Source organism: Microplitis mediator, chromosome 6 (genome assembly GCF_029852145.1).
Source record: "Microplitis mediator isolate UGA2020A chromosome 6, iyMicMedi2.1, whole genome shotgun sequence".
In the NCBI taxonomy this organism is placed as follows: domain Eukaryota; kingdom Metazoa; phylum Arthropoda; class Insecta; order Hymenoptera; family Braconidae; genus Microplitis; species Microplitis mediator.
Window position 1 is genome coordinate 15,953,455 of NC_079974.1, and position 16,722 is coordinate 15,970,176.

The 16,722-nt window shown below is 26.9% G+C and overlaps 3 protein-coding genes across 6 annotated transcripts in view; 2 read left to right on the forward strand and 1 right to left on the reverse strand.

The window, feature by feature from the left end:
- Nucleotides 1-1,873: 1,873 nt before the first annotated feature.
- Nucleotides 1,874-3,462, forward strand: LOC130669507 (uncharacterized). Of its 2 annotated transcripts, XM_057472456.1 has the most exons (5): nucleotides 1,874-2,003; nucleotides 2,147-2,339; nucleotides 2,552-2,645; nucleotides 2,712-2,954; nucleotides 3,022-3,462. In XM_057472456.1, exons 2-5 carry the CDS (start codon nucleotides 2,262-2,264, stop codon nucleotides 3,456-3,458), a joined length of 852 nt encoding a protein of 283 aa, XP_057328439.1. In that variant the 5' UTR covers nucleotides 1,874-2,003; nucleotides 2,147-2,261; the 3' UTR covers nucleotides 3,459-3,462. The 2 variants fall into 2 exon arrangements, with proteins under 2 accessions (XP_057328439.1, XP_057328440.1); XM_057472457.1 differs by lacking the exon at nucleotides 1,874-2,003 and having other exon boundaries at nucleotides 2,094-2,339; nucleotides 3,025-3,462.
- A 4,015-nt stretch (nucleotides 3,463-7,477) lies between these two features.
- Nucleotides 7,478-12,067, forward strand: LOC130670307 (sensory neuron membrane protein 1-like). Its single transcript, XM_057473659.1, has 8 exons — nucleotides 7,478-7,752; nucleotides 8,564-8,721; nucleotides 9,086-9,288; nucleotides 9,525-9,724; nucleotides 10,316-10,574; nucleotides 10,671-10,882; nucleotides 10,968-11,194; nucleotides 11,848-12,067. Exons 1-8 carry the CDS (start codon nucleotides 7,645-7,647, stop codon nucleotides 12,056-12,058), a joined length of 1,578 nt encoding a protein of 525 aa, XP_057329642.1. The 5' UTR covers nucleotides 7,478-7,644; the 3' UTR covers nucleotides 12,059-12,067.
- Nucleotides 12,068-13,857: 1,790 nt separating this feature from the next.
- Nucleotides 13,858-16,722, reverse strand: part of LOC130670306 (G-protein coupled receptor moody) — a 31,036-nt gene continuing 28,171 nt past the window's right edge. For all 3 annotated transcript variants that reach the window (XM_057473657.1, XM_057473656.1, XM_057473658.1), the window contains 2 exons: nucleotides 16,385-16,694; nucleotides 13,858-16,301 (listed from right to left, as the gene is read on the reverse strand). In XM_057473657.1, the coding sequence (XP_057329640.1) occupies nucleotides 15,342-16,301; nucleotides 16,385-16,694 (1,270 nt within the window). In that variant the 3' untranslated portion in view covers nucleotides 13,858-15,341. The remainder of the gene's footprint in view (nucleotides 16,302-16,384; nucleotides 16,695-16,722) is intronic.

The following is a 16,722-nucleotide window of genomic DNA, read 5'->3' on the forward strand; positions in this document are numbered from 1 at the left end:
TCATTACCGTTTGATTTAACAATTAAAGAAATTTTTTTATAATAAAATTACATCTTGGGTATTAAATGGAAGCTAATGGTCAATGTAAGCAGATGCTCGAAAATAGTTTTTGCAAAGTGGGCTCTCAAAGAACAAAATTGCTGACAATGTCATTTTTATTTCTATTTTCACCGTTTTTTAGTCACCGCATAAGCATGTGGCATATTGATATTGACCCAGTCATTAAAAAAAAAAAATTAGATAACGGGGCAACGTAAACTTCTTGAATAAAATTACTGTCAATTTATTTGAGCGACATTGCTTGTAAATTATTGAAATAAAATTTTTAAAAGCTGCCTTGATTATTTTTAAGGAAAATTCTAGATGGTTAATTTTACTCCTTTTGACTTTTATTTTATAAAAAATTTTAAAAAAGTTCATTTTGTCTCTCCCCTCTGTGATTATTTGAAAAACGTTAATTGTAATGATCATTGATAGCAAATAATTACAACTTAAAAAAAAAATTAGAAGTTTTGAAAATAAAAAAAATGTTTTCAATAGTGAATTTTTTTTTTCAATGGATCTGAAAAATCTGTGAATAGAAAATAAATTATTATTAAACAAAAATACGGGATTTTATTGACAGCCATAAATTTTATATTTGGTGATGCTAAAATGCAGGAAAGAATTTACGAGGTTGTCTTAGAGAACATTTGAATTGTAAGTACCGATTCACATTTCACGACTTTTTTTTTTTTTTTTTTTTTTATTGTAGTAAACAAAAAATAAATAAAGACTTTATGACAAACTTACTATACTATGACCTAATTATTTAACTTAATTATTATTCATTCATCATAGTCAATCACTTCCGGTGAAATTAATTCTTTCGAATAAATCATAAATTAATTAAGTATCTGATAATTATTCATTAACAATAATAACAACCACAAAATAATAATAATAATAATAATAAAAAATAAATAAGTATTAAAGTTTTATTTCAATGCCTAAAATAAATAAATTTCTTATGCTAAAAAATTTTTCAATACTTTCCCACCTCAATCGACCATGAAATATCAAATCTTTTATCGATCCTACGATATAATTTAGTAATATATAAATATATATAGAAAGCTAACCGTTTAAATAATAAAACAATGAAATAAAGTAGCCTTAAAAAATCGATTTGGTTTTATAATAAGTAATTAATAATATATCAATTACCAGTTATTAATAAAAAGAAAGAAAAAATCTTCATACATTTAAAATAGTATTGAAAGTAAAACTTGATTAAAATAAAAACTAATGAATTAGCATGAAATTATTGAGGTAGGCTTTAATTATTTCTTTATTTAAAAAGGCAATCAACTTCAAACGAGTTTATCATTGACGTATTGTATGTATGTATATATATATCGTCTAGTCTCGATTCCGGAAGTATTTCCTTGTATTCCACAGGGCGCAAGCCACTTTAATTTACACATCACTTGTATTATATAGCTTTCCTAAACTTTCATTTTCTATTACTATTTCTCCCTTTCGATAACTACTTTTAGCTTGACAACAAACTTGAGCTTCTTATTCTAGTGTATGTGCTACAATCTATTAATTATTCATCGCACAACGACGCCCAAGTTGTGTATATAAATTTTTTTGTACGCCAATACAGTAAAGTTTAAAGTTTATGACTGTGAGCTCAGGAATATTTTACAATTTAATAATAATAACAAAAATTATTATTGTTATTGTTACATTTTAATCGATAGAGATATATATTGATCCTATAAATACTTTAATAAAATTATTATACAGTCAATAAATAAATATTTTTTATAAATTTTATATTTATCGACAATGCTAATGTTAAAAATGAATTAGTCCTATTGATCTTGACACTTAATAATATGTTTTTAAACTTTCACTTTACATTTCGCATTTATAAATAAATAAACTATTCCTTTGAAAAACTTTTTGATTGTTTGTTTATGTTTTTTTTTTCTTTGTTGAAGGTAATTTGAGGTGTAAGTATTTAAATATATACTTGTAATTAATAATTATACGTTATAATAGTTGAGTTAAGCTTATGTTTGATAATCGATTCGTAAGATGGGTTATCGAATGAGGAAGAAGATACTCAATGATCACGATTTTGGCCGTATTCCAGGATTAGAAGTAGCGAAAGTTTACCGCTGATGAATGTTTAAGTTATCACGCGTTATTATTATTGACTGACTATATTTTATTTGATTATCAATGCGATCTACGTACTATAAATACTTATGGGGGTCACAATGACAATCATGTTCAGTTTTTCTTTGACTACCAAACTGACAGGTATCAGGATGAAATTATTGTTGGTACGCTTTTTTTTTCAATTTGTGACTTTTTTTCTAATCAAAAATTCTCTGTTTATTTTCTTTTTTTGGACTAATCAAAGTGTTTGTGAGAATATGTGTGATAAAATAATAATTTTTCGTTTTTTAAAATCAAATGTTATGTCTAATAAAGTACAATGTAGTAAAAAAAAAAAAATAATAACAACGAGAGTAATATTTATTATTTTTATTAGGTCATAGCATCTTGTTTGGTCATTACCTCAGCTATTCAAGTGGATACGAAGGATAAAAATGAGAGTAAATTTATAAAGAAACACACTAAACGTGGTATGTTGAATTAAAATTAAAAATAGTAATTTATAAAAATTATTATAAATTTACTTTAATTACAAGGTGTGGTGAACTTGAGCTACGGAGTACCGCAGCAAGATTATCATCATTACCACAATCAATTACATGAACACCAAGAGCCAGCACCAATACATGAACATCCATCGTCAGATCATCACTATCCCGCTCATCAAGATCATCATTATCCCGCACATCAAGATCATCATCACCATCATCCTGTACATCAAGATCATCAAGATCATATATTATTACCTCAACCTCATCCCCATCCAATACATCCAATTCGTAAGTATTTAAATTTATGTTATTTCTCTTCATTTTTTTTTTTTTTTTAAATACTTATAAATACTAGCAGTACCTCAACCAGTCCAGCCGGTGGGAATTCCCCAGCCAATTCCAGTACATCAACCGGTGCCACATCCGATCCCAGTACCTGCACCAGTTCCCGTAGCAGTTCCTGTGGTTCAGACGGTAACGAAACACGTGGGTGTACCATATCCAGTCCACGTAGATCGTCCAGTACCAGTTCCGGTACCTGTAGCGGTTCCAAAACCGTATCCTGTTCATGTTGAAAAAATAGTACACGTTGATCGGCCTGTTCATGTGCCAGTTCATGTACCTGTGCATGTTGATCGTCCTGTTCCTGTTCCTGTTCCACGTCCATACCCAGTACACGTTGAAAAAATAGTTAATAAACCGTATCCAGTACATGTTGCAGTACCCGTTCATGTACCGAAACCTTATCCAGTACCTGTTGCTGTTCAGTATAAATATAATCATGGATGGTAATCATTTTTTTTAGAAAATTGTATAAATATTATTGTTATTTTATGACTGTATTCTTAATATATATATACGTTGTTTTGTTATAAATATCTTGTATTTATTTCTTTATAATTGAATGTCAAAATAACACGTCATAGTTTCTAAAAAGTATTAAACTTGAGAATTATATTTTTTTGTTGGTATTTATATGTGTGATATTGAAACAACTTTACAAGGGTTGTTATTATTGACAATTTTATTCAAATCAGATTTCAAGGTTTAAATTCATTTTTAATGAATTACTGTTTTGAATATTTAAAAAAAAAAAAAAGTTTTGTTTGAAGATAACGTAAATCATAAAAAATATTGATACAGTTCATTTTGGCCCGTCATGGTGGGATTGTCTGTCTAAAAAAAATATGTTAATAAGACTTTAATGAGTTTTTTTCAATTCCATATGTAATCAACAGGTTTAGAATTTATCCAATAGCCCTGATTAAACAACTGAATTCAACCGAATTAAAAATTTTAATTCTGCTCAATTTTGGTATATTCTGTTAAATTCGGTGAGACAGAATTTAAAAGAATTCAAGGGATATTTTCGAATTAAACAGAATAAAACCGATTTAAAACTTTTGAATTGGTTTCAATTCGGAGTCAGAACCAGAAAAAGAATTCTGTCTAATTCGGCAGGAAAACCAGAATTCATCCGAATTGAAACGAATTTAAATAATTATATTCTGTTTAATTTGAAAATAATCCTCGAATTTCTGGTTCTGACTCCGAATTAAACCGAATTGAAACCAATTCAAAAGTTTTAAATCGGTTTTATTCTGTTTAATTCGAAAATAATCCTTGAATTCTTTTAAATTCTGTCTTACCGAATTTGATAGAATATAACAGAATTGAGTAGGATTAAAATTTTTAATTCGGTTTAATTCAGTTGTTTAATCAGGGGGATTAACAGAATTTATCTGAATTATATAGAATTGAAAATTCAATTCTGTTTAATTCAATGGAATTCAGTTGTTTAATCAGGGAGGACAGCAATAAAAAATTTCTACTTTTAAAAGGTCCAAATTACCCTGTCAGAGTTAAAGCCTTGTTTAAAAATAATTGTTGTGAAATTGTTCGCTTTGGTAAATAGAAAAATTCAAGACAATGCAGAAGTTCAAATTAAAAATTAAAAATTTTTTTTAATCAAAATGAATTATCATTGAATTTGATGTGAATGAAAACAAAAATTTTACATTGAAGTTTTTGTATTAATTTTAATCATTTAATCCGAAATTTTATAAGATTCAAAAACAAGTTGAAACTTCAGTTACTTCAGGAAGTTATTCAGGTCGACTATAATGTAAACTCGCTAATTCAATATTTGTTTTTTATTCATTGAATTAATTAAATAAAAATAACATATAGAATTATAAAATATATGACTGAAAAACTGTTTTTTCTCGAGAAATATTAATTCTCTGAAGTCATTTGGCGATTAAAAAAAAACATACATTTATTTATCGATAATTCATTACATCAGCTCGTGCAAATTGCTGTAGTAAATAAATTAAATGCTTATTGATTATCAAGATACTTGAATATTCAAATAATTAGGTAATTTGACTTCAGACATATCCAATAAAATCCAACTATACTTAAGCTCAGTTTTAAGATTTTATTGCTGCGTGATTTCCATTCTTTAACGACATCGTTATTAAATATTTTATACTGTCTATCCCAGTATGAGTTTTATATTTCGTGACTCAAATTTTATCAACTACCACAAATTAGTATACATTTGAGTATATTTATATACATTTACATAGAGTTTTATCATTTATTTTACTGTATTGATAATACATACACTGCAAAAAATATGAGGAGTGAACGCGAAATAAATCCGGAGTCAATTTGGAGCAGAGGACGGTTTATTCGTTCAATTTCCTTGGAGTAAAATTCACGCCGAATCGGAGTGAATGCGGATTTAAATAAAATCCGTAATTACTTCGGATTCACTCTCGATTTTTCATACTGTATAAAAGTAATGGTGATCAATTGCTCAATACTTCAACAATTGAAGTACTAAAACGTAAAATTCAAATAAATTGACTCATTGTCGATTTTTTTTTATCTTGTAAGAATTTTTATGACATAACATATAATGATTTTTAAAAACATTGACGAGATAGTTATTATTTTTTTACCAGTCATTAATCATATTTTATAATAGTTTTATAAAAATTTAATAATTAATGTCAAAAAAAATATCCTGTTACAGATCGGCTTTTTTAAGAAAAAAATTAATTCTTAAAAATTTGACTCTAGTGGATTTCAAAATTAGGCAGCCAAGTTGTATTCTAGCGAAAGAGCATATAAAGATTGATTTTTTTTTTTACTTGCCGACTAGGAATCGATCGGTATGTATAGATCGATAAGCATCAATCAATTTTTAACCGGAAGCATAACGCCCTATAAAAAATCAAATTTATAAAAATTCTTTTTCTCTTCAGACTTAAAATATGTCGATCAGTAAAAATAAAAAATTTTTACAAATTTTTATGACACCTGTATTTCGATTTACTAAAAAGAGGGGATTCAATCAAATTTTATTTAAAAACATAAAAAATTGACATTCAAGTTAATGAAATAAAAATTTATTTCCGTATTTTATAACTGATTTTTTTCTAAAAAAATATTTAAAAAATTGACAAGTTCATTTTTAATAATTACAGGTGATAAAATAATAAATACAAATTTTTGTCTGTGTATGACTAGCAATTCTTACAAAACTATTTTAATTACATAAAGAAAAAGAGGATGGAGTGGAAGGTATTGCGTAAATAAATATCGATAAACGGGTTATAATAAAATATGCGATATTGCATAGTCCAATTGAATCTTAAACTTGAAAATGTTTAGGTGTGAAGGTCTGTAAGTATTTAATGATTGTCGGCCAATGGGGTGCGACCTCGTAGTCACCTATGGGTGTTGAAGGTTGCACACCTCCGGGTGTCGTGGGAATATATGAATGTCACACCTAGATGCTACACTACCGAAGTGATATACTTTACACTTTAAGCTTTATATATATCGGCTCTATGTATTTCACTGAATTATCTACAATAATTTTGATGATTTACTGACACAGTTACTTATTTTTAAATTACTAATTTTTTTTCTTTTAAGCAGTATCGATGATGAAAAAAAAGTTTCGATATTTACTGATAATAAATAAAAAAACATTTTAGTTTTAATAATATTTGACACTTATATGGATCTGTATTTAAGTATTAACACTATGGTTCAATAATTCGACGCCCTCGATAACAAATGTAAGAGTTTTATTATTACAATGAGCCCGATACCTCAACCTGGATTTTGAAGGTGCTATTGAAATATTAGCTATCAATTTATAATAATTTGAATTATTTTTAAATATTATTTTAATACCAAATTTATAATTCATTAAAATTTTCATCTGTCAAAATTATTACGTAAGAATTTTAAGAAATAATTTTAACTTTTATTTTTTTTTAATTTAATTAAAATTTTTTTTAGTACCTTCTAATAATCCATCGAAGATTTATTATTTTTTTTTACTGTAAAATAATTTTGTTCAAAAGTTTTTTATTAAGAAAATTTAAGAGGAACGATAAAGTTTCGGGGATCAAAACTTTGACGATATGAAATGAATTGATTGATTGAACTTAAAGTTATCAGAAAAAAAATAAAAATTTATAGCCCTTTAAAAAGTATGTAAATTTCTTTGATGGCTCAATAAAATTAATTTTCATAAATTGGTTCGTCTAGATGATTTGCAAAAATTTTGTTTGCATAACAATTTTTTTTCTGCAGAAGGAAAAACTTAAACATATTTTCATTAATAATTGCAATCGAAAAAAAAAGCCTGTTGTAATATTTTACACGTCTTAGAAAAGTCAACTGCGCAACTGCGCGATTAAATATTATTAAAGTGGGGTACAAACATTAACGGTCTGTATAAATGCAGATTTTGCGTGTCAGTTGGTTTTCAAAAGTCTTAAATCAAGTATCTATAGAATTTTAAGTTGTTACTATTATATACGAGTTTATTTAATTTTTTTTTTTTTAATTATTTTTTCTAAACCAAATCAACTAATGGTTTAAATTAAAAGTGATTTTGCAATATTGTTATTTAATTTTTTCTTCTTTAATTAAAAACAATTATTTAATAATGCTTTTATTCAAAAAACTTGGTATTGCCGGTGGTTCGTTATTTACTTTTGGTATAATAATTGGTTACGCGTTTTTCCCGCCATTTTTAAAGAGTCAAATTAAAAAGGTATATTCTTACTATTCCGATAATTAACTGTCGAATAATATATCATTTAAATTATTTTATAAAAAAAGTGATGTTGATTTAAAAAAAAAAAATGAGATTGTCAATTCATCAGACTTAACTCTTGATCATGTGTCATGTCACACGTTATATAGTAATTTATGTATCAGTGTCATTACTGTAATTATTTTCGAATACTTCCTATCAAAATTACATAACACAGTGAAAAAACAATAAAATTACAGCTAATAGTTGTAATAACAAATTATTATATTTTATTCTATAATATGTTTTTATTAAATAAATATACAATTGTTATTTATATACAAAGTTAGTAAACAACATAAATATTTTATTTTACGTGATTTAAAGAAACAAATAGTTAGATCATCATGTTATTAATTAATAAGTATAAACTTATTTAATAATCAGTTTGTCGATGACAGTTTCATGGTATCGTGATTGGCTGTTTTTTTTTGTAATTAAACGTGTATACAATAATTGTGCGGTATCTTCATTATGTACTTGCTATTGAATTAATCATTTTTTTTACTCCGGTTTTTATTGAATATTCTTAGCAGCTATTAAGATAAAATCACGTGGATTATAAATAAAAAAATATCATTACCTTTTTTTTCATATACATTGTAGTTTTAATGAGTGTTAATAAATAATTTTGCAAGTCATAAATGTGGAAAATTTTATATAATTAATTTTATGAAAATATTTAACATCGTAAAATGTTTATTTATTGGTGATATGGATTATTAATTGCTTAATTATTCATTTTTTTTTAATGTAATATATTCGATAGGGAATACAATTGGTCGATGGCTCAGATATGAAGGAAATGTGGGTAAAAGTACCTTTTCCAGTAGACTTTAGAATTTATTTATTTAATATTACTAATGCAAATGAGATAAAAACTGGTGCTAAGCCAATCGTCCAACAAGTGGGTCCATTTTTTTATGAGTAAGTTTAATTTAATTTTATAAATTTTTTTTTTAAATATGATAGAAGAATCCGGGGCAAAAGAAGACACTTTTTTTGAAGTAGGAAAAAATTTTTTTTTGTTTAAAAATGTTTTTTTGTCAGGTAAAATGAAAATGGAGGTGAGTTGAATATCCTTAGGAGTGTAGTTATTTAAAAATTTTTACCAAAAATAATTTTCTGTTACACTACCTGGGGTGGGCAACTTGCCCTAATGTCTCCCAACCGCAGTAAATTACACTGTAATAATGATTTTTTTTTTAAATAATACGTCAGTTTTCCTCGAGTTCCTCTACATATATGTAATGTCAATATACTGTAATAACTTTTGTTTATAATTTTAAAGTGAATGGAAAGAAAAAGTTGATTTGGTAGATCGTGAAGAGGATGATACTGTTGAATACAAAAATAAAGCAACATGGGTATTTAATCAAGCAAAGAGCGCACCTGGTCTTACTGAAGATGTTGTATTAGTTTTTCCACATGTTATGATTTTGTCAATGATACTCGCGACTGTCAGAGAAAAACCAGCGATGGTTGGTCTTGCGGGTAAATTATTAATTGTGAAATTATAAAAATTGTTTTCTAACGATCTAGAAGTGCTTTCTTAAGACGAATCTATGAAAAGTATTCCAATCAATGAATATTTATTGGTTGTCAGTACTTTTGACAGTTTCATTTTTAGAGAGAAACTTCATCTATTTTTTTTTTTTTAAACCACTTCTAGAAGTCTCATCTTTGGAGTTCGTGAATTTGTGATATTTTTATTTGTATTTTCATTACAGCCAAAGCTGTCGATAGTATATTCCACAAGCCAGATTCAGTTTTTGTCACAGCAACAGCACGTGAAATACTTTGGACAGGTTTACCAGTTGATTGTTCGGTTAAAGATTTCGCTGGTAGCGCAGTGTGTGGAATACTTCGTGAAGATGATTCAGGTTTTTTAAAAGACGGTGAAAATTATAAATTTGCATTATTTGGCGCTGTAAGTAATTATATTTTTATTTATATATACTATACATATAATAAATATCACTTTAGCTGTATGCGATACACTAAAAAATTGGGAGTGAATTCGGAATAATTACGGGTTTTATTAAAATCCCAATTCACTCCGTCACTCGGAGTTCCGGAGTCGGAAAGAAAAATTACTCCGCATGCGGAGTGAATAGGAAGTTTGTTTTTTCAGCGGAGTGATTTGGATTTTATTTAAATCTGCATTCACTCCGATTCGGAGTTTTAATATTAAAATAAACTCCCTTTCGGAGTGAATTTCACTTTGAACCAAAGTTTCAATATTAAAATAAACTCCCCTTCAAAGTGAATTTCACTCCAAAAAGGTATTACGTAAATACACAGTCATCAGCTCTGTATTCACTCCGGATTTAATCCGCGTTCACTCCGAAATTTTACAGTGTATATAGCCATTGATATGAAATCAACATATATATATTTGAACTCTATATCCTTGTACTATTGATTTTTACAATCAAGTATTGCTTAATAAATAAAATAATAAAAGTTTTGTGATTGCGTCATTAAATGTAATTTTACATATTTTTTTTTTATTGGATAGAAAAATGGAACTGTTATACCTGATACAATTAGAGTACACCGTGGCAAAAGAAATTATTTAGAGGTAGGAATAGTCACGGAGTTTAAAGGTGAACCAAAATTAAATGTCTGGCCTGAAGAAGGAGATTGCAATACTTTCAATGGCACTGATTCAACTATTTTCCATCCTTTCCTTTATCAAGACGAAGATGTCGTATCTTTTGCGCCCGATCTTTGTAGAAGTATGGGTGCGAGATATCAAAGGCCCTCCAAAGTTAAAGGTTTTTATAAATTTAATATGTTGATACATATTTTTCATAACTATACCGAAACTCTTGATTTGTATATGTAAATATTTATCCTGCTTACTTATTTAGGAATTAAGACAAATCGGTATACCGCAGGCTTAGGTGATATGAGTACGGATCCAGCTCTCAAATGTTTCTGTCCAACACCGGACACTTGCTTAACACAAGGATTATATGACATGTTTCCTTGTGTAAAAGCACCACTTATCGGTAGTTTACCACATTTTTATGATACTGATCCACAATACTTAACTCAGGTTGATGGTCTTCACCCTAATGAGGTAAAAATATAATAAATTATTTATGTTAAAACAACTGAATAAATACATACGTTTATATTATGAATGTTATGCTGGTATTTTTCAGGAGGACCATCAGATTTTCATAGACTTTGAACCAATGCTTGGAGCACCACTGAGTGCGAGAAAAAGGCTTCAATTCAATATATTCATTATGCCAGTTGAGAAGTTTAAACTTATGAAAACATTCCCAAAGGCTCTCTTGCCATTGTTTTGGGTTGAGGAAGGTCTTTTGTTAGAAGACGAGTATCTTAAGCCAATTAAAATGGTATTTACAATGCTAAAAATCGTCGGGTAAGTAAACATTTTTTTTCATCATACCTGCACCGAAAGTTTAAATTCCTGCCTTGGTTAGAGAGAATAGAAGAATTAGTATATTACACACCTAGAGAGAAAAGTAGGACATTTTAAGCTGCGTGTATAATTGCCTCGGTGGAAAACACGGGGATTAGGACGTCCTGCCTTCCTCGGTGGTGTGTAAATTATTTTTTTTGTATGAGAAAACACAAATGATAGGAATAAGCACATGCATCATTTTTCCCATAAATAGAGGATAAAATTTTAACTTTCAAGTGCGAATCTGATGAAAAGTAGTTTACACACCAAGGGAGGGAAGTAGGACATCACAATCCGCGTTTTTGCCACCCATGGGGTCAGCTCGAGTAGGCAATTACACACGCGACTGTGAATGTCCTACTTTCCTCCCTTAGCGTGTAATATATTAATTTATTTCCGAAATTTTTTTGTGCCTCGTTATAATTCCAGTGCATCATAATACTTGAAAATTTATAATAATGACAAAATAAATAAAAAATTATTGATAATAATTAATTTATTGCTCCTTTTTTGCCAAATTTTAAAAGTGCTCTTAAACTTGTGCTCCTAAATTTTATTTATCGATTATCTTTACTTTACTGTAACTAACTAATGCTTACTTATGCCAACAGAATTATGAAATGGCTAATGATGACAGCAGGAGTAGGATTAGGTGGTGGTGCTGGGTTTCTGTTTTGGAAATCAACACAATCTCCACAAAAACTTGACATTACAAAGGTTTCGCCAAAAACTATACAAAATGCCGGTGGCGATGAGAAAAAGTGGCCAACAAGTGTTAGCACTATTCAAGGAAATAATGCTCCACCCTCTGTAGAAGCCTGAAAGTAAATTGGAACATTAAAAAGAATCTCTCAAAATAAATCAGTTTGATTTTAATGTTTCCAATTTAAAGTATACCAGAATTTTTAATCAGTGACATACTTTTAAACAATGATCAGTAGAATATATTTTTAAATTATTACTGATTTATTTCGAGTGATTTTTAATAGTATATTGTGTCACAAGTGATGAAACGTGATTCTGAGTGAATACAAAGTTGGCTCTCAACTTTTTTTCGTCTGTAAAAGCGTTTTATCTTGATACACACCCTCACAGCAAAATATATATGCGGAAAATCTACGTAACCTATACATGACATTGTTTTTTTGCGCGAACATGAATTTATATATATTTGAGATATATGTTGGCATATTTATTTATTGCACGCATATATGCAATATATGACATATATGTGGTATATGATTTTCACATATATATTTTTCTACGCGGGCAATATATTTTTCATAATTATTTGAATCAAAGCTTTTAGCTTCATTGTCTTAAGTCAACCAAAACTCTCCAATTTGAGTTTAAGACCAATCTCATCATTGCAAACCGCAATTAATTAAAAAACTTTGCATCAGATAATATTATATTCTTAATAATAATTTAATTAAAGTAGATTAACATTAAAAAAATTCATTATTATTAGTTTTAAATGTACAAATACAAACTGTTAACTTGGTTGGTTCAAAAAGCATGAAGTTAAAAGCTATTTTGGTGAATGAAAATAAGATATTCCATTCCCAGGCGACATAAGACAAAAATTGTTAACTTTTTGTTAAATTTAAGGTGAGAATTTGTTATCATGTAACCAATTGTTAACTTAAGTTCAATAAAACGTCAACAATTGCTTTTTGTGCCACTTGGGTTCCTAGGACTGAATATGATTTTTTTCGATTGGCTACACAGGCATTGAAGCTCGAATTTTAAATTAATGTATTTATGAAAAAAAAAAAAGAAGAAATTTATGGAATTATGTATATTATTTGGATTTAAGGATCAGTGAGCTATGATATCATACGTTCAGTTAAGGAAAAATTTAAATTATGTTGATTATTTATATTACTTTTTTTCTTTATATAAATTTACAATCAGACAATCTCTCGACACTTTTTATTAAATTATCTTTTTGTTTTAACATAATATAATAATATTTATGTTCAGTATGTTATTTTATATATTTAATTAATATACATTTAAATGGTATTACAAATTATAATAATATTTTATTTTATTTAATTATATAAATGTATAAAATCAAAAATAAGTGTTGAGATCAATATGTATATAATCAATTTTAAATTAATAATTAATTTTAACAAGGAAAAAAAAACAAGATTTATTTATTACTAATTGCTTGCTCAATTTTTAAGTTTTCTTAAGTCACTAACGATGACTAATATTTTTAATACTTAATGAACCGATTAACATTAAAAATTGTTATTATTCTTATAATAAATATATAACATAGATATTTCCCATAAGTGACAATTATTATTTTTATTTTTTGAATTTATCAGTCCCATAAATATTTTATTGTTTATTTAAATGAAGAACGTACATAATTTTTTTTGAAAATTTTGAAAAATTTAAAAACTATTAAAGTAGATATTGTTCAAGTCATTTGTTTTATATTTATTTTATTCTAATGGGATATTTTTTTTTACGTTTATTTATAAACTCATTTGCCAAAGAGTGAATGAAAATATAAAAATTAATTTGTTGCTCTAGTTTTATTGAAAATAAACTTAATTTACTTTTGGCTTTCAATTCGACAATAATAAGACTCTTTCTTGGGGTGAGACTGATAAATTTAAAAAATGAGATAAACAATTGCCACCCTAATAGTCACTATAGATGCAATTATGATTTAATTCTCACTACCACTATTATTTTTATAATAATTAACTTATATGAATATATCATAATAACAATGTCTCGACTTGTAAATTTAATATAAAAAATTATGAAAATTCAATAATTATACTCTTTGACTTCATTGTATATTTTTTTTTTATTTATAAAAATTAACAAGTCAAATTAAATAATTAATTAATTATAAAAAAATTCAATAAATAAATTTCAAAAATCTAATTTTTATTTATTTACAAATATTCAGTCTTTTTAATTAAGTAAAAAAAACTCAGATCTGGGCAATAAAATTTCTTAAATTCAAAAATTTTAGTTTGTAACTCATTTTTTTTTCTTTTTCTTTTAGGGTGGGAGATAAAAAATTTGTATTAATTAATTTGTCTCAAACTATTAAAAATTAAATCTAAAGACTTTAATTTGGCCTAGAAGCCGTAATCTGAGATCAAAATATTATACACATTTTTTTCTTCTCAAACTCTATTTAAAATACTTAAAGCATAATTAATTTTATCAAAAGCAATAAATTGAATTAACCAGTTATTAATTACTCGGAATTAATGATTAAAATAATTGTTAATGACATTGTAAAAAGTCAGGAGTGAATTTGCAGTGATTACGGATTTTATTTAAATCCGAATTCACTCCGTCACTTGGAGTTCTGGAGTTTTAATAAAAAATCACTCCGCATACAGAGTAAATATAAGGTTTGTCTGTTCAGCGGAGTGATTTCGGAGTGATCTGGATTTTATTTAAACCCGCATTCACTCCGATTCGGACTTTTAATATTAAAATAAACTCTGATTTGGACTGAATTTCACTCTGAGGGAATTAAATAAATAAACAGCCATGATCTCCGCATTCACTTCGCGTTCACTCCCCAAATTTTTTAGTGTCTGAAATCACATCTGTGATTAAAGCTCATAATATTTAACGCCAACGATAAATGTTTGCTAAAAAACGAAGACAAGTGTCAGGTTACGTCTTATAAAAATTATTTAAAAAATAACTGACTGGAAATCATTTTAAAATTTTGTATGAAAAAATATTAAATACCATATTATTCGTTGTAAATTTTGTACAAATCAGAACATATAAATTTTTAGTTAAAACAGCAAATCCTGATTATTTATTTTTTTTTTTTTGTCAAAAAATTATGATCTTACAAATTAAAACAAATTAATGGCTTGGTTTCTAGATCATTTAACGAAAAATCAAAAATCGGATTGTATAATTAAACTGTAATTGTAATTTTTAATAAATACATTTAATAAAATTGAAGGAATAAAGTATTTTTAAATTAAAAATAGTAAAATTTGATAGAATATTTTTTAATAAATGAATAAAATTTTTAGATGTAGTTTTGATGACAGTTTTGCTTTTAATTAATTAAAAAAAAAATAATAATAATAATTTACTTGCCACGTTTCTTCGAATCATAAAATGAATCACCTCGACAAAGTAAAACATTTTTATATGCACTTCTGTATTCAGAGCTCATAACAACATAAATAATTGGATTAATACAAGTCGTTAAATAAATAAGTATATAACCGACAATATTAAGACCGCGCCAATCAACAATATCTTTAGATATTTTAGTTATCGTTATCGGTAAATAACAAATAACAAAAGACAAAAATATAACAAGTATCATTTTTAATAATTTTTTATCTTTAGCAGACATTTTACCCGATTCATTACCGCGAGTTTTAAAACTACGAAATCGTAATTCGCGTCGAAAAATACTACCTCTTTTATTATTATTTATATTACTATTATTAATACGTTTATTATCACATGGTGAATCCGAACGTGAACTAACAAATTCTTCAGATACATCTGAACCATCATATTTATTTGAATTTAATAATTGTGGGTTTATACTACGCGGTGAAAATTGGTCACAATTTTTAATAAAATCTCTTGGTACTTTTAAACACCGATCATTATTTAATATTATCGATTTATTTGCTACTATTTTTTCTTTATTAATAATATCAGCATGCGATAATGATGATGATTTATTTTGTGATGGTGAAGATGATGAATCAACATCAGAAAAATTAAAATTTGGTACTGAAACAGTATAAATATTTTTTTTACATTTTTTATTACTGTTATTTTTATTATCGTATTCTGTTATTTTTTCAATATTCAAATCATCATTTTTATCAATTACTTCATCATCATCATTAATATCAATGTCATTATTATCGTTATCATTATCGGAAATAAAATAAAACGAAGTGTTAATTTGTTGACTATGATGAAGTTTATCATTTTTCAATGGAGACCCAGTATTTTCTGATGTACCTGTTCCAGCACAACTTGAACCTAATGCAGAGTCTTCAAAATGTTTTGTATATTTAACCTGAATAATTAATTAAAATATAAATATAAATAAATATGTATATTTATATATAAACTAGATAATAAAAATTTGAGTAAAATTACCTCAATTGTTGCTTTAACGAGATCCGTTGTAACTTCTTGACGTCTGCGACTTTTTTTAGCAGTTTTACGTACAATGTAAAAAATTCTTGCATAGCAAACGACAATTGCAATACAAGGTGTAAGAAATGCGAGTATAAATAAAAATTCTTTTGGTGATTTACCATTGATGTCACGCAATATTGAACATGATCCAATGCGTGGATCTAAACCAAATCGTCCCCATCGTTCGAACCAAGTTGCCACTAATGCACCGAATCCGGATATCCATGTTGCTATTACCATCAATATTAAATATCTTGGCTTATATAATCTATAAAATTATTTATTTTAAATAAATA